The sequence below is a fragment of the Aulonocara sp. 'chitande type north' Nkhata Bay genome, linkage group LG1, assembly GCF_057382095.1.
Source record: "Aulonocara sp. 'chitande type north' Nkhata Bay isolate Kocher_YH1m ecotype deep benthic linkage group LG1, A_spYH_male_GT1.1, whole genome shotgun sequence".
NCBI lineage: Eukaryota > Metazoa > Chordata > Actinopteri > Cichliformes > Cichlidae > Aulonocara > Aulonocara sp. 'chitande type north' Nkhata Bay.
The window spans coordinates 28,173,823-28,192,430 of NC_141344.1; the positions used below are offsets into that span (position 1 = coordinate 28,173,823).

The 18,608-nt window shown below is 39.4% G+C and overlaps 2 protein-coding genes across 3 annotated transcripts; one reads left to right on the top strand and one right to left on the bottom strand.

Annotated features, from left to right (window-relative positions):
• The first annotated feature begins 873 nt into the window (after positions 1–873).
• LOC147339264 (long-chain fatty acid transport protein 2-like) lies at positions 874–8,886 on the top strand. 2 transcript variants are annotated; one of them, XM_086291503.1, is made up of 10 exons: positions 874–1,339; positions 3,058–3,267; positions 4,861–5,019; positions 5,233–5,357; positions 5,513–5,707; positions 6,785–6,875; positions 6,951–7,149; positions 7,980–8,077; positions 8,310–8,440; positions 8,530–8,886. In XM_086291503.1, exons 1-10 carry the CDS (start codon positions 874–876, stop codon positions 8,701–8,703), a joined length of 1,848 nt encoding a protein of 615 aa, XP_086147629.1. In that variant the 3' UTR covers positions 8,704–8,886. The 2 variants fall into 2 exon arrangements, with proteins under 2 accessions (XP_086147629.1, XP_086147620.1); XM_086291494.1 differs by lacking the exon at positions 874–1,339 and adding an exon at positions 2,168–2,756.
• Positions 8,550–12,737, bottom strand: hdc (histidine decarboxylase). The gene is given in 13 exon segments (XM_086291517.1): positions 8,550–9,063; positions 9,066–9,784; positions 10,056–10,156; positions 10,257–10,355; positions 10,432–10,522; positions 10,652–10,814; positions 10,921–10,987; positions 11,500–11,643; positions 11,716–11,853; positions 11,949–12,071; positions 12,149–12,262; positions 12,373–12,545; positions 12,655–12,737. Coding segments are annotated over 13 exon segments (2,013 nt in total). The 5' UTR covers positions 12,683–12,737; the 3' UTR covers positions 8,550–9,010.
• Positions 12,738–18,608: the final 5,871 nt, after the last annotated feature.

The window sequence follows — 18,608 nt, forward strand, 5'->3', positions numbered from 1 at the left end:
ACTTGGTGGTGTTTGTAATTCGACTTGATTAGGTTTCAATTTCTTTTTTACTATAGATTTTATTTTTTGATATTCTGGAAATCTATTCTTTTAGATCCCATACTTTATATCTAATCTGTCAAACGGAATTAGTTAAAGAATATGGTAACACCTTTAAGATATTTCTGAAAATGATGATATACATTTTTTAAGTGGATCTTCTTTAGTAATTAAAATTCAGAAACAACACCGAATTATAAGTCTCATGTTTGTTTTTAGTATCTGTCTCAGTACTATCCAATGAAAAAGATAAACCCTCTATAAATTAATAATTTGTTTTTCTCTTCAACAGGTCCAGTGATGGTGGAAGATGGTTTAATATATATAAAAAAAAATAGACCAAGAAAGGAACCTGTTTTCTGCAAACAAAGTTTTTCTATGACATGTGGCAAATATTTCTTTAAAGTGTGAATAGAAAGTGTAAATAAAATAAAAATAAATGTCTACGAGTGTGTGCCGTGTGTAGTGTAGTAACAAAATCCAGTCTTGGTTTGAAGTAACTATGGGTCATATGAGACATAAGCTATCAATACCTCAGAATGGCCCCTGAATGCCCTAATGTGAACTTGTTGTTAGGAGTAACCAGGTGAATAACATTAAAGAAAAAAAATCAGGCGATATATAGGCCTATGTTTAAAAAATATAATTCCTCGGTTTTTAAATGATTACTACTTCATCAAATTCCCATGACTCCTCACCAGTAAAGAAAAGAGGAAAAGGGGAGAGAAAGTTAAGGAGGAGTAAACGGAAATGATCCAACAGGTGCTGGAGGCTCCTGAAAGTCGATCGTTTGGATCCAGCAGCAGGTCTGACATATTCCTCTTGATTAAAGAAATGCTTGCATATATTTTGTGCACCGCGTTGGCGGTTTTACCCATACTAATTTACTTTCGGAATCCTTATTTTTTGAAAGATTTATATTGCACATTTATTTCCATTTATGTCGGTATACGCTTGAGCAGAATTGAGAAAAAGTTTTACAGTATTTTAGATCGTTTTCTAGACAAAGTGGCGGAGCATCCGCATAAGAAGTTCATAGTTTACGAGGAAAGCTCCTACACGTACAGCCAAGCCGACAGAGAAAGCAACAAAGTGGCCAGGGCTCTGTTAACGCATGCCCACCTCAAGCAGGGGGACACGGTAGCCCTCTTCTTGGGCAACGAGCCGTGGTTTGTATGGATGTGGCTCGCACTGTCCATGCTGGGATGCACAGCGTCCTTCCTCAACGTCAACATAAGATCCAAATCCCTGCTGCACTGTTTCTCCTGCTGTGAAGCCAAAGTCCTGATCGCTGGCGCTGGTAAGCTGCGTAAATACTGCAGTAAGCTGTTGGGGTTTGTTTTAATGAAATTAACTAATCAGTAACTAATTACTGATTACTTCCCCAAAAAAGTAATCCCATTACTTTACTGATTACTTATTTTCAAAAGTAATTAATTACTTAGTTACTTTTTAAAAACACGATTTACAACCTGAAGAGGTGATAAAGCGATAGATCTTTCAGCCCAATTCTACTTTTTCTACATAATCCATCATACAAAATGTAATCAAATGGAAAAGTCTCTTTTTTTTAACTTGTTTTATTAGTTTTAATCTTTTAACTTTATGCATCAAGCAAAAATTTAATTATATGCAACATTCTCTGACTTGAATAAATTAGTTTAACATTTAAACCTATTTTCTGCACATTCCAGCACATAAAATAAAATATTTTTTGTGTTTACACTCACTCTTTCAAATAGATGCAAGTAAAACACAGCAGAAAATAAATAAAGTCAAAGACTCAGCGGTCCTGTTGCTCTATTTTCACATGTAAAGCAGGACTACGGTAGGCGGAGGTTTACCCTGGTGCAGGTGTGCCGAGGTCAGTTGATATATCTATCTATCTATCTATCTATCTATCTATCTATCTATCTATATATATATAAAATTAAGAAAAATATGTATTTAAAAATTCTATTCCTCAGTTTTTTTAAATACTTTACTACTGCTACATCGAGTTCATGTGATTCCTCCCCAGCCAAAAAAAGAAGAAGAAAAAAAGAAAGAAAAAGGAAAAACGTTAAGAAAGAGACTCACAAATCACAGCAGGCAAAGGGGGGTGTCGTCCCATTTTAACCCCTCGAACTCTCAAACTCGTTCAAAGTTCAGGAGGCGTAAACGGAAATGATCCAAGGGCTGGAGTCCGTTGAAAGGTGATGTATGAATCCAGCAGCAGGTCTGACATATTCGTCTTTTTTAAAAAACAAAAATGCTTGCATATATTTTGTGCACCGCGTTGGCAGTCTTGCCCTTACTGATTTACTTCCGGAATCCTTATTTTTTGAAAGATTTAACATACACATTTATTTCCATTTATGTCGGTATACGCATGAGTAGAATCAAGAAAAAGTTTTACAGTATTTTAGATCGTTTTCTGGACAAAGTGGCGGAGCATCCGCATAAGAAGTTCATAGTTTACGAGGAAAGCTCCTACACGTACAGCCAAGCCGACAGAGAAAGCAACAAAGTGGCCAGGGCTCTGTTAACGCATGCCCACCTCAAGCAGGGGGACACGGTAGCCCTCTTCTTGGGCAACGAGCCGTGGTTTGTATGGATGTGGCTCGCACTGTCCAAGCTGGGATGCACAGCGTCCTTCCTCAACGTCAACATAAGATCCAAATCCCTGCTGCACTGTTTCTCCTGCTGTGAAGCCAAAGTCCTGATCGCTGGCGCTGGTAAGCTGCGTAAATACTGCAGTAAGCTGTTGGGGTTTGTTTTAATGAAATTAACTTTAAACGTGCGCATATCTTTCGTTTTTTAATATCACGTGATCATATTGTCTAATTCATTTAAAAAGATCTTTTTGTATCTCTGACTATTTTTTTTAATCTGGGAGGTTTGGACTGCACTAAAGTTGCATGGGTATATCTTATTAATTTCACCATCAAATAGATCGACTGTTTATTAAACACACATTTATGTAACCCTGTAATGACTGATCAGCACCTCTTTTCTTTTTACCTCCCTCGCTCTCAGACCTTCAAGGAGCAATAGAGGAGGTGCTGCCCACTTTGAAGCAGCAGGGTATCCTTGTGTTTATCCTCCGTGAGCACTGTCATGTGGACGGCATCGAAAGCCTCTCTGACAAAATTCAGATGGAGTCAGACGAGCCCCTGTCCCGTCAGCTCAGGGCCAGCATTAACATCAAGAGTCCTGCGGTGTACATCTACACATCAGGAACCACAGGTAACCTCGAGGGCTTATCTGGCCTCGTGCAGAGGTTGAGTAATTGAAGGAGCAGTGGGGAGAAAAGTGATGACGATTCTAATGACTGACAGGATCCCATGAAAACAGCACAATAGTCATTTAGCTTTTTTCATGAAAATTATTAACCTATCACCATAAAAAACCCCCTCATTATTTCATCATTTGGTTTGGTCCAGGTGCACGCGCTCCTAATTGACGTCAGAGCGGGATGTAGGATGGATCCGTTAAGAGGGATGTCTGGGATTTTAAAAAGAAAAGAGAGACAGCTGGAAATTAAACTCAAAGCGACGCTCACATGAAAGAAACTGTCTGACTTTCCTTGTTTTAGTTAGCTTACTTCATTTATAAGAGTAAATAATATGTTTGCATTATTTTAGCCAACGTGTAAGGATACAACCAAACTCCTTGTACATAGGTATACGGTGTAGATAAGAAGTGAAATTCGTGTATATCCAAAAAGGTAAAATATATTTTATTTGTATCGGGTGTAAGGCAGCGGTCCCCAACCCCCGGCCTCGGACCGTTACCGGTCCGTGAGTCATTTGGTACCGGTGTTGTGTCAAAAAGTGATTGTCTGCCAAAAACTGATTTCCGGTATTTGCCAAAAACTGATTGCTCGTATTTAAACTGCTATAAGTAACTTGTTGGGCTATAATATGTGAAACATATGTCAAATGCATCCCTTATGGATGACATAAAGTCATCTTGAGCCACAAACAACATTCGTGTAACAAGGTAGAAGCCGCAATCAGTTTTTGGCAGTGACTTTTATATAACCTTTATTTATGCAGTTAAAAAATCTCATTAACATTAAAAATGTCTTTTGTAAGAGTAAGTTGGCCAAGAGCACAGCAGAAATGGTAGCAAATATTACAATAGTTCTGTAAAAATATTTAAGTGGGGATAAAGGGCCAGATTGGTTATAAAGTAACACAGAGTTGTAAAGATACGTGAAAAACGGATAATTTTTTAATTCTCTATATAACCCCTTTGTAAACCCTGTTCACCGAAGTCTATTTACGAACATACGTAAAGATATTACACATAAAAACTACACAGAAACATTGGAAATCACTTTTTGGCACAACACTGAGGCTCAGGTGTGAAATGTATGGTTTTCAGGGTTTTTATCGGTTTTCAGCGTTACTTTGTTATCGTTTTTATCGTTAACTCGGTTTTCCTGGGTCTTTTCACGTGTTTTATGAATAAATCTTTTTTTTTTCGGTACCGGTACTAGTTTTATTTTGTTGTATTTATCCGCGACAACTTAAAGGCCGGTCCGTGAAAATATTGTCGGGCATAAACCGGTCCGTACGTGGCGCAAAAAGGGTTGGGGACCGCTGGTGTAAGGTACCAGTTAGTGTACAAAAACAAAAACCCAAACTAAATAAAAAGAAATTAATGAAATAATCCTATAATGAAAAATATTACAAATAAAAAATCTATTTATCTAAGCAGAATATTGACCCATGTCTGCACAGTGTTATATTTTAGGAGTTTTCACAGTTCACAGTATTAAATTGGTGGGACACCTGAGAATGAGGACTAACTGTGCTACATCTGTTTTTACAGGGCTTCCAAAAGCAGCTGTGCTTAAACACAAGAGGGTTTGGAGGGGAAGTTTTCTCCTGACCTTTGCTGGTGTGCGCTCAGATGATGTCATCTACATAAATCTCCCTCTGTATCACAGTGCTGCTTTTCTTATGGGACTTTGTGGAACTATAGAAAGAGGTAATACATGAAACATTACCTAAAAATAAAACCACAAATCAAGATTTCCACTGAATTTATTGCAGGTTAAACCAACATATACATGACCTCAAACTACACCCGCTTCCATTGTTTGTACTTTGAAGTCCTAAAGTTCGCCTTGCAGAGTTTACAACACTGAACTCTTAGCATGAAGCGGCATATTTGCTGAACTCTGTATCTTTCCATTTTTAGGCACCACTGTTGTTTTGAGAAGCAAGTTCTCTGCCTCCAACTTTTGGAATGACTGTAGAAAGTACAATGTGACTGTCATCCAGTACATAGGCGAGGTTATGCGCTACCTCTGCAACACACCAAAGGTAAACACAAATTTAAGGTCATAGTGATGACAATATTGGGATATGCATTAGAAGCTCAAACTGTTTTAATGATTTCTACCAACCTGCTTCAGTCAGGAGCATTGTTTCTTATGGTCATTGTTTATGTTCTCACCTCTCCTTTGGCCTTCTTTTAGAGAGACAATGACAAGGATCATAAGGTCCGACTGGCCGTAGGGAACGGAATAAGGGAAGACACCTGGGTTGAGTTCCTGGAGCGATTTGGGAACATTTGTATCTGTGAATGCTACGGAGCAACTGAAGGGAATGTTGGCTTTATCAACTATGGTGGGAAAGTTGGAGCTGTTGGCAGAGAAAATTTTCTCTACAAAGTAAGATGTAATAATAATAATAATAATACATTATATTTATAGGCACCTTTAAGACCCTCAAGGTCACAAAAAAGTAGCAACAATGCAACAATACAACAAATATTGCAAAATAAACTTTAAACATAAGGTAAATGAGGGGAAAAAAGCCAGCATGAAAGTATGAAAAGTAAGCAAGGTAAAAATAGACCGAGACGGAATCAAGGGTATGCAATTCTGAATAGATGGGTTTTGAGACGTGATTTCTAATTAATGAGAGAGTTTGTAGTCCAGAGATCTGGTGGAAGTGCATTCCAAAGTCTCGGGGCAGAATAACTAAAGACTCTGAGTCCCATGGTAGTCAGGCGAGCAGGTGGAAGAGACCGAAGGGAAGCTGAAGCGGAGTGTACGAGGGGATGAGTATGTATGGAAAGATCAGATAAATATGGAGGCGCAAGGTTGTGAAGATGGATAGATGTGAAAAAGAAAAGCACACCCTTTTTCAATTCTAAAGTTACATAATTATAAAACGATAACATTAGTCCACCTTTCTTTATAATGTCACTTCAAGTTGCTTCAGTTGTCAGACAGATGGTCTCACATTTGACTCTAGAATACTTTGGTATACGGAGGAGTTCATGGTCAACTTAATGACTGCAAGATGATCAGGTCCTTTGGCTGCAAAACTAGTCCAGACCATCTCCTCTTCACCATCCTGCTTCACAGTTTTTATGCTGTGCTTGCTTTTCACAAAATATGTCACTGTGTACAGTTCATTTTCCCAAAGGTCTTGTGGTTTGTTCAGATGAATTTTGCAAACCTAAGCCATGCTTAGAAGAACCATGGCTTAAGTCATAGCTTTTTTAGAGAAACCTTTTTTTCACTCAAGTAACTTCAGTCTCAGCTGAATGCAACAACCTTATAAAGAGTACATTTGCATAATGGCTGAAACTAGTGCCACTGGTGGACAATTGGCTGTGAGTCTCTGTGAGGCCAGTGAGCCTTTTTTCAGAGGTTAACTTGACCTCTGTATATGGAGATGTGGCATGATTTATATGACTAACTGCTTATTCTCTTCAATGTATCTGTAAACTGTTTCAGATGGCATGCAAATATGCCCTCATAAGGTTTGACACAGAAAAAGAGGAGCCAGTCAGAGACTCCAGAGGATTTTGTGTTGAAGTCCCAAGAGGTGAGCCTGTCTCTTAAGGTGCCGCCTTGCCTTTTAAGCTGCTATTTAAACGTATACTGTTACTTTTACTCGCAGGAGAAACTGGTCTGCTTGTGGCAAAGATTGGAAAAAGAACACCCTTCAGTGGCTATGCCAAGGACAAGCAGCAGACAGACAAGAAGAAGCTAAGAGATGTGTTCGAGAAGGGCGACATGTACTTTAACAGTGGCGACCTTCTAAAGATTGACGATGAGGGATTTCTCTTCTTTCAAGACCGCATTGGAGACACTTTCAGGTCTGTGAAACATAATAAATGAATTTGACAATCTGGGTGAAAGGTCAGGACAAGGAGTACCAGAGAGTGTTTTTTGTCTTAAAAGCACAACTTAGTGTGACCCCCAAAAAGTTGATTCTGTTAATCTGGATGTAGCGTTTTCAGTGGGAGAAACGTTATGTCACTCATCCAAGTGACTGCACTCAAACCAGCGTTCCTCCCCGTCTAGGATGTGTACATCGTCATCATTGAAAGAGTGTCCACTGCCCTGCAAATGTATAAATCCTGGCAATCCTCCTGGCACTTTACAGCATACACTATATTACTCTGTTTGTGTTGGGAAAACCGATCCGTGGGGTGGACCAATTTTTGGTGCAGCGTGTTTTGGGGTTTAAAAGCCACAGAGACTCAGTGTTTAGAAAAAATGCATCTCAACTGATCCAATACTACTGACACATACGGGATCAATACAGGTTTGCGCTTAGGCAGCAGTTGTCCTTCTGTCTGGAACAGCTGGATGAATGTTTAACAGATTGCTTACAATCTGGGGTTATAGTTGTAAAATAAGGCCAGAAAGTTTACTTCTTCACTTGAAATAGAATTTAAGCTATGGAAAAAACAGTAAAACCCTCAAGTTTAGGATATATCATATATAATTTCAGAATTACGGACACTGTGGTGAGTCTAATCTAATTGCTTTCAGTATTTTATTCTTTATAGTTAAACCTAAACATCTTTGATGAACTATTATCTCAGTGTTTTAGGGAAGTTTGTTACTTTTGTGTGTCCCTGCTGAAAAAAGATACACTGCAGCTGAGTTCTGCAAATACTCTGTATTATATCTGTTACAGGTGGAAAGGAGAAAATGTGGCAACCACGGAGGTGGCTGACCACCTGCTCGCAGTTGACTTTGTTGAAGAGGCTAATGTCTATGGTGTGAAGGTGCCAGGTAATAATGACACTAAAAGCAAGATTATTGTGATGTATGTCTCATAAATATTACAAACATCTTTTTTTTCCAGAATTCTAAGAAAAAAACTCAGAATTCAGAAGTTTTTTCTTGGAATTCTGAGATTAATCGCATATTTCTGACATACTGAGGAAAAACTCTGAATGTTTGGATTAATGTCTGGATTCTGAGGGTATTTTTTCTTCTTTTTACTTTGACCTTCACTGAATAGGACACGAGGGAAGAATTGGAATGGCAGCGCTAAAACTGAAAGAAAATATGGACTTTGATGGCAAAGCTTTATATCAGCATGTCAAAAACTACTTGCCCAGCTACGCAAGACCACGCTTCGTTCGCATACAGGTAAATAAAGTTCAATGAATGATCACATTAAGATATATCTGCATACATCTTAGCAATAATCCCGTAACCATTTCATTTTTCTCTGGCAGGATGCATTGGTAGTGACGAGCACCTTTAAGCAGATGAAGGTGAAGCTGGCAGAGGAAGGTTTTAACCCTGCTCTCATCAAGGATCCTCTGTTTTACCTGGAAGACAATAAGGGCTACATACCCATGACTCAGGAGTTATTCAACTGCATTGCAGAAGGAAGACTCAGGCTTTAAACGAGTTCAGCGCTGATTTTTTTATTGTCAGTCTCAAAAACATTAGTGTTTACATTAATCTTTACATTGTGGATATACAAACATATAATGGCATGCATTTCATTTTTTTATATTTCAACTGTTTAGTCTGAAATACTTTCTTGTTTTTAATGATTTTTATATGAGTAAATCCCATATCGCCGACACTGTTATTTGGTGACTGTGTTGGTTGACTGTGTGCTGAAGCAAACTGCTTATCAATCAATAGGTGAATTATTGTGTGGATGTGAGGTACACTTTGTGCTGGTTTTGGGCTCGTCAGAGGAGTTTAGGAGCAGTGGAAGTTTCCAGTGGCGTAGGAGGGGGGGCTGTGTTTGTTACGGCAGAGGAAGACATACAGTTCACTCTTCTGCAGGTGGAGGGTAAGTGCTTTTGAGCTGCTGGAGAAACCTTCAGAGGGCAGCAGAGCTGGTGCCGACCACACTGCACCCACTGGTTACAGAAGCTGGGAACGCTGTAGAACTTTGTCAGCTTTTTCAGGACCTGTTTTCCCAGATCATTTGAAGGCATCTCCTCAATATTTATTGTTGCACCAGATCCTGTTGTTGAAGGCACAGGAAGGCCACCAGCAGCATCTTCGACTATAGGCCTCGTTTCAAAATCATAGCCACACAGGGACCTGATATAAGTGTAAGGCAGGGGCTCGCTGCTGCAGCTAAGAGATCGCATTGGTCTTCTAGACCGATTCCAAGCTTTGTCAATCCACAACTCCACTTGAGCTTTTTCCAGCCTGGCAACAGCATCCTCTTTCTCATCAGACCCGGTGTCTAAGACCAGGTCTTGGTATTCTTCATCACCTATTACATCATCTTCCCCTGATTGTGACTGGTCTGCATAATTCAAAGCCTGTGTCTCAGCCAGGAGAGTGGAAGCTGTTTTACAGATAATGCCCCAGTCCCTGAGGATGTCATCGGCAGTAGTGTACTGTGAGGTCACCGTAAACCGGATGATGCGTTTGGTATAAATATCCGCAGGAATGAGGTACATGGTGCCTGACCGGGTCAGTCTCCTCAGCAGCTCCTGGGTCAAAGTGTTCCCTCCCAACAAAAAGAAGATACAATAAAATGTTTATAAGTCTTTGTGTAAAGCCACAAAACCCTTACTAAGACATCTGTGTTTACCCTTTTCCTACTATTTTTGCCATTTCATCTGGGAACTAGCTGACCACATTCAGGTATATAACAAACCACCATTGAACAAGGCGTAATCGGGACTTCTTAGCACATGTCAGTAATGATTTTCTGGTGAAAACTATAAGGTCAACATATTTATAGTTTACTGCACAATTCAGGTACAAGGACAAGTTGCATACTTTCAGGCAGAAGACCACCAGGCCGAGGTGCCTCTTAGCAGGAACCTCAAAATCTGTGTTGCTCCTAATATGAGACTCCAAGAGTTTTGCCATCTCAATCCCCTAAAAAAACCCCAAAGCAAACAAACAAAACTTCACATTAAATACACTTTCTATAATGGAAGTCTAATATTGATATCTATTTTAGAAGAATGCCACTTACATGTCTGATATGAGCCTGGAGGTTTTTCAATCCAAAGGAGCGCAGAACAAACCAGAGCTTCAGAGCACGGAAGCGTCGACTGAGAGGTATTTGCCAGTGCTGAACCAAAGAAAAAAAGTAGTGTTCAGATGAGACTGTAACATTTTGAACTGGTGAATAAGTAATGATGACGAACCATAAAGTCGGTGGCTGCCAGTGAGTTTTCATGTCTGAGGTAAACAGGATCAACACTGAAGGTCTGCTGGAGCTTGTATTTATCCTTTACCCTGAGATCAACAGTTAATTAAATCACCAGCTTAAAAGCATTCTTCTGTTTAAATTTGCACTTTGTCAGATGTAATTTTGCAGATATTATAGAGACAGAGTTGAGGTATGGCTTAAATGTCTCTACTCACCAGAATGCTGTGCAGTCAAAATGGACCATCATCCACTTAGAAGGGTTGAAAACAAAAGAGTGTGCAAATTCAATGCCCTTCATTGACCAGCGGAGCTCCGGACAAAAGTAGGCAGAGCCAGCATACGCGGCATCAACATGGAGCCAGAGTCCCTCTTCCTCACCTGCAAAAAGATTTCAATTTCACTTCTAACTTCATCTTATGTATGCAAAGAAAAAAAATAAGTCTGACTCTGCAGTATGATTTGGAAGTAAAATTAAAAGACACACAGACTGGTCCCAGTTCCGATAGCTTATCGAAGGCACACGCTCCAGTAGTTCCCAGAGTTGAACACAGCTGAAAATGACAGAATGGGTCAGATGAGATCCAACATGCAACACGGGTTTGTTGTGTACTTTTGAAGCTAAAAATCACAGTTTCCTCATGATATGAGATGATATACAAGTGTCCCGATTAATGATGTACAACGTTTTGCTACTTATTTTCATATTTTTTTCCAAGTTTAAAAAGAAATTATTCGGACAACTTTTCAGTTTTAAAAGAAATGAAGCTGAACTTCAACTTCCAGACATTTGATTTTCTTTAAATGCATCATCAAAAAATAGATTGTAAAACAGTTTCTGCATGCATCTGTGTTTGCCATGCAGCAGAAAAATCAAACAAAGGCACTGATTGGCTGATGCTACAGTCTGCCGATTCTGATTTTTATATACTGCAGCGTTAGTATATGCTTTTAAAAATGTGATGGGTATTGTGGCACATATTAGGTAAGCTACTAGATTCAAAACAATATGGGGATTCTTAAATTCTCTGCAGAAATGTCCCATTGAGGTTTCAAACACACATACCAGGAAGGGGACAAGTCCTCTTGCCCTGTCTTCTTGTATGGCTTGTTTCAAAGTGTCTCCTCTCAGAGACAACTCGTCATCGGTCGGCAGAAACCTGATCTTCACCAGTGAGATCAGTCCTGCCTTTTCAACTGATGAATGAGCCTATAAAAGCAACATCTGATCAGTTTTACGGTTCAGTTTATCAGGCTGATAGGAAGCTCCTGTGCAGCTTACCTGATCCGAAGCGTAGGCCACTAGTCTTGAGTTTATGACGGAGTCGTCCACGTCCTGGTCAAGCTCGGCCCGCAGCTGCAGGATTTTATCTTTCCTGGCTGCCAGCAGAGCAACCAGTGTGCTCTCACTGACTGTACTCTGACGAGAGAGCCAAGTAGGTCAGAAACACAATGAGGCCCCGAAAGACTGTAAACTTCGTGGCTCTAGAGCAAACAGATTAGGATGTTGCACACCTGCAGGATGCCTCCACCTCTGCTGTCAGGATGGTAGTGAAGAAAGAAAGAGGGGAGCTCTAGTGCTTTACACAGCCAGTCCATCACATTCATTTCCAGCTCTGTGCATGCTGGGCTTGAGGCCTGAAAAAACAAGAAAATAAGACATCACTGAAGCAGATGGTAGCATGTGATTGATTGTCTTTTTGGTCATTGCGTACCCAAGTGAACCCAACACAGTTGATTGCATCTGCCAGCATATCCCCGAGCATAGAGGGCCATGAAGTCAGACTGGGATAGTAGGCGTGCATGTGAGGGCTCTGCCAGTGAACCACCTGGGCAGAGAGATAGGAAAACACTCGCTTGCCATAAATGTATTTCATGATCATTTCAGTGAACTGAACAAGCAAGGTGAATTTAAATTGGGTTTTGCTGCGACACTTACCCCTGGCATGATGACCTTCTCAATGTCATTGAAGATATTCTCCCAGTCCTCCGGCTCCGTAGGTGCAGCCTCAGGAAGAAGCTGCCTCATGTAGCCAGGTTTCACATCAGGAATGACCCTCCTCTCCCTGATGGAGCCCAGGTACTTTGTGATGTAGTCCACCATCTCCTTACCTGATCAATAAGAGATCACTGCAAGTTATTCATATTCATTTTCTTTATTATGTGCTTGTTGGCATTTGAAGTTAAATATCAACATCATCCAAAATGAGTCCATGATTACCTCTGCGATTGTATTCCTCAGCTTGCATTTTCGGAGATGAGACCTCTTCGAGTTACTTTGTCGTGTGTAACAGGTGACTGCAGTGAGGCTTTGTGTATTTGGGAGCAGAGATTACACCACTATATAGATCCTGTTGTGAAGAACACGCCCCAAATTGGTGACGCATTTGAACCACAAGGCAAATGTCTTTCATGTATTTTTTCCATCACTGGCTTCACATTTGCACTAAATATTTACTTTCCTCTTGCAGCCGGAGATTTTATTTTTTTTTCATATCCACGTGAAATGATACAGGATTAGAACAATATAATCAATAGTGTAATAGGTTATATAAAAGTTATGAAGAATTCTTTTTCACCATTACACCTGAATCCCTCTGTAATGCAGAAAAATAATTTATGTGTCAAATCAGATTATACAGAGACCCTTATATTTTCAAACTGGTGTTCAGGCCCCCTCACAAGGTTTCTGTTTTTTTTTTTTGTGTGCGTGTGTGTAAATTATATATTTGGTGACATCTCTCTGACCCTTAATCTTTAGGGAAACACAATTCGATACAATTAACCTCCAGTCTCATTTCCTCCCCTCTTCTTACTCCAACAGGTTATGAATGATGATGGATCATGATGAGCGATATTTTCAATGTATGATGACTCTTCACAAAGTAATAAAAGTAAAAAAAAAATAAACAAACAATAAATGTAAACACAGTAAAAGGTACTGGGATGATGAGGGAAAACCATTTATGTCATTAGCTTATTGCAGCCTTTTAAACCCTGACAAAAGCCTGAGCAGCACCTGGACTGTTCGCACACTGCACTGTTTACTATGCATTGTGCTCAGCATGTGATAGCTCTCATGTGGTGCTCTGGGGAAACCAGTCGCTGGATGACAATCGAGCCACAATTCAAACCTACAAAGCACGCATTATTGGTAAGTCACCGAGAAAGAGCAAGCACACTGAAATTAATAACATGTTTATCTAAGACATATGTAAACATATCTAATCAATCAATGAATTCATGAATCAAAAATGAATAACTGGCAAGCAACAACGGAAGATTTATTTTTTTACTCTTTCATTTATTTTAATTCATTTGTAGTTATTTTTTGTAACACACTGTGCACGCTTGTACTTGATTAAACTTTACCATTAACCATTTACTGCTCTCTAATAATAGTATAATTCTTTCATTTAAAATGTCATTAGTTTTGTCACATAAGATGAAAAGAACCACACAAAGTTAAAGAAATCCATAAATGCACTTGCATCAGTGTTTATTCTATCATTTCCTTCATTAAAGCTGCGAACAAGCAACTTCGCATGGAAGCTTCTAATCAAATGTGCCTGGTTTGAGAGCAAGAAAAGGCTTCATCACTGAACTTCTCCACATTCCCAGCGTGGTTCCAGAGATACACACAGGCTGTTCTTTGCTGCAGGTACTGTGACACACTTTTAGTGGCAAAGGTGAGGTGGATCTTCCTAATTCTTACATACAACTGTCTGCTTGTGAATGCAAGTATCTAATGAGCCAGTCACACAGCAACAACTCCATTTGACATTAGCATGACAGCATCTAATGGGAAAGAAAAGTGATTTAAATGACTGTGTGAGGGTTGACAGAGAAATGGTCTGAAAGAGGAAAATATCCAGTGAGGAGCACTTCTCTGGGAAAAGTTTCTTCACATCAAAAACTTGAAGCAGATGTGCTACAGCAGCAGAAGACCACACTGATACCCACTCCTGTCAGCTAAGCACAGGACATTGAGGCTACAGTTTGTACTGGATCACCAAAACTAGACAGCAGAAAATGTGAAAAGTGTTGCCGGGTCTGATGAGTAGATTTCTCCTGCCACATTCAGATGGTGGAGTCAGAACTGGGTGTAAACAACATGAAATCATGGCTCCTTGTGCACAACACGGAGCCTTTGGGGTCACATTTAAGTAGGTACTAGTAGGTACGCAGTGTTGGGAAGGTTACTTTTGAAATGTATTCCACTACAGATTACAGAATACATGGCCCAAAATGTATTTTGTAACGTATTCCGTTACGTTACTCAATGAGAGTAACGTATTCGGAATACTTTGGATTACTTAATATATTATCATGCTTTTTTACAACTAATGAATGTCCTGTTCCTGTGTGATTCATTACTATTACTGAAGGCTACTCAATAGCAACTAGATTTTTAAATCTTAATATAAAATGAGTAACAGTAGGGTGGACATTAGGTGAGGCTGCACTTTTTGCAGCGATCTCATATAGAAAACTATTCCGCGCGTATATAAAATAGGTCCGCAGCTCCAAACCGTAGTAAAGGGACCTCTGGCTAACACGTCGGTTTCCCTGTCGGGCTCGTAGCCAGGGAAAAGACCGCCGCGTAATCCCTTTATTTCAACAAAGTAACTGTATTCTAAATACCACCCTTTTAAACGGTAACTAACGGAATACAGTTACTCATATTTTGTATTTTAAATACGTAACGGCGGTACATGTATTCCGTTACTCCCCAACACTGTAGGTACGTACATTTTCCAGTCTGCAGGGTTAATTTTGAGAATGGGTCTAGTTTAACCAAAATCATAATCTTTTCATGAGCTCAACCAATCTGAGAGTGACACAGGACATGAAACATGGTCTCTGGACTGGCTGCCTTGTGATCTACGTCACTGCAACACTATCTGCCCAATCTTTAAGTAACTGTTTATTAAAACATACATTTTTAAAAACGATCCATATGGTGTTACTAGATGAATTACAGTGTTTCTTAACCTCAGTTGCGAAGAAATGTTCATGGACAGTTTATAAGCCATTTATTAACAATTTTGTAAGTATCGTTTATTACTGTTAAAATGGTTAAAGAGTTTATGTAGATATATTTACATCTGACATCTGGTCTCCAAACTGTCACATAGGTTAACGATTCTTCTAAACTAGCCAAACTGGTTATTTAAATTTGATCAAGAACAAAGAGTTTTGATTTTATGTAGGAAAACTGGTAGCATGCAATGACTAATGGCAGGAGTGGGTGTGTTACTATACACAGAAATAAGTGTTATGTGATATGGAGCATAGTACACTGTGACTATTGTGCTCCTTGTGTGCTTTTAAATTTGAGAGGGTGAGCCTGATGAAAGCGGGTTTAAGCATTATTGTGCAATGAAGCCTGATCGCTGCCTTGTGACATCAAAGTGAGAGTGCTTCTTATTTGGTCTGATTCTGCTGCTTTTATTCAAATAAGCTGAAAATAGCTGTGCAACATAAGCCCGTCACAAAGAAAACTTTGAGCTTGATAATGCAAACCAAAAAAAGCAAAACAACAGCATGAAGAGCAGAGAGGAAAAACTAACGACTAATGATGAGACTGGCTGTGACTGAAGGTTAAAAAAAAAATTGGAAAAGCAACTAAGTGTCAGTTTAAACATGTTCCCCTTGCATAGGAGGAATGTTGGAGGTAGAAAATAATGAACCAAATAAAAATGTAATGCAGAAAGTCACTTATCTAATAACAGCTTTGCTTTTTTATTGTTTTGTTTCACTTTTTTAAAATCACTTTAATGTAAAACTCACAACTTAACAGGTGATTTATTAAATCATGGTATGAATGTGACAAAAGCAGCACTTATCCGTTCCATTTGAACCATTGTGTGTACAACAGATCAGACTGGTTTAACTGCAGACCAGTCTGGCATGGCTGTAAGCTACTGTTAATAGGGCAGTCCTAAGAAAATACAAGTACGCTCTGCTTTCAAAAAGAAAGATTCATTTTCAGTTTCAAAACTGACCATTACTACAGTACAGTACAATACATGATATACAATGTCCTTGATGTAAAAGGGAATTACATACTGTATATAGATGTGAATATATTCCTTTGTATGGGAAGCCCATCACAGTAGAAGAAAGAAAAGAAGCTGAAGGTCAGAGCCAACTTAGAAACAAGCTTTCTTTGTGTTGACTTCAACAGCTCATCATTTTCCTCTCAGCTGTCCATTTGAAGAGCAGGTAGAGTCTCTATGCAGCCTTGTGAAAACTCATTAGACCCCATGATTCAGCAGCTTGCAGAGCCCCCTTTAGCAGGAATATCTATTTTCTGTATGACTTTATTGGTCTCTCAGGAATTTTGACCCATTTTTCTTTACAGCATTGCTTCAGGTCATTTATGTTTGCGGACAAATATTTATTTTCGGGCTCTTAAAGTTCCTCCAGAGTATTTCAATCAAGTTGAGGTCTGGACTTTGACTGAGCCCCTGTAACACCAACAATTCTTCTAATCTGTGAACCAGTTTCAGCCAAGCTTGAGCTGTTTAGAAAGATTGTTAACTCATCATAATCTCATTATTAACTCCACAACACTTTGTATATGGAGTTCATGATTGATTAGTGAATGCAACATGCCCATGTCCTGTGGCTGAAAGTAAGTCCAAATAATCACCTTTCTACCGCTACACTGACAGTTGGTATGAGGTGCTTGTGGTGTTGTACATTATGGGCAAACATCTCAACTTTGTTTTTGTCTGTCCAAAGGTTTGTCCTGATGCAACTTTGTGAACCTAATCCTTACTGCTGTGTCCTTTTTTAGAGAGAACCAGCTTTCAACATTTAACAAGCCAATGGAACCTGACATGTAGCCCTTGGTTTGTCTGTGCATTGCATGATCTGACCTTGAGTGAATTTACTGGGATGGTACTCCTCAGAATATGTCAGTGTAGCTTCTCAGTCATCCAGGTAATGGATCTTAAAAAGAAAAGAGACTGGACTTTATTAAGTCTCTTCGAGCCCTTTCGCCTTTCAACTGAGAAGCTTTTTCAGTTCTAAAACCAAATGGTGGGGAGTCCCAGGTATTTAAACCTTAGTGGGAGTTGTCCCTTAAGAGGGCTGTTGACCCACTAGTGATCACGTGCCTCATCGAACAAACCAAAGTGTGAAAAGGGGTGTGGATCATTATCAGCAGAGGTTTTGGGTGAAACCATCATGTGACTCATTGAGATTAACTGACACAAGGCTTGAGTGGGTGTTAAGGTGCCTGGGAAGGGTTCTCAAATCTGCACAGTAGGTTACATACAGTTGGTATCATTAACCACCCCCTGTAGTCAAAGATGGTGGTGCACAGTAGACATAGACGGCCTCTTTCACTCCTCTTTCAAACCATCTGTCCTGTCTGTCCAAAATGTGAACACTGGCATCCTCAAAAGAGTGAGCTGAGTCTCATCCTGCTGAGGTGGAGTAGCTGTAGTTTCTAGAATGTAGAGGTCTGAGTACTCCTGCTGCACTGCAAACAAATACTACGTGGTTTCGTTTCTGTTTGGGAGTTTTGTCATTGGGACAAACCAGTTTTTGTCTGACGGCGTGGCTGGGTCTGAAGTGCACTTTTTCACACGGCTCTATATATAAACAAAAGAACCAAAAACATATTAATCACTGGGCAGAATAAAACTGTTTTAACTATACAGAGTTATGGCAGTAGGATAGGATAGGATTCAACTTTATTGTCATTAAACATGTATAAATACAGGGTAACAAAATATAGTTTGCATCTAATCAGAAGTGCAAGGTGCATTAAGTGCATTAAGAGCAGATTATATACAGATAAGGGTAGCATGAAAGGTGGGAATAGTTATGTACAGATTATGTACAAATAAATGAAGTATACAGATGTTTATATAACTATACAGAGAGCAAATATACAGATGTACTGCGGACAAATGTATAGATGTACTGATGTATACATATGTACAGACATACAGATGAGGTGTATAGAATACAGATATTCTATATTGCTATACAGACGGGCAGATATACAGATGTAATATGAACTAATATACAGATATGCTACATATGTACCAATTTGTGGTAAACAGATCTACAGAGTGCTATGAATATATCTACAGCAGTTGAAGAGTAGCGCTATAAACTATAGTAGTGAACAATGTAAGTACGTGCACTTAAAAG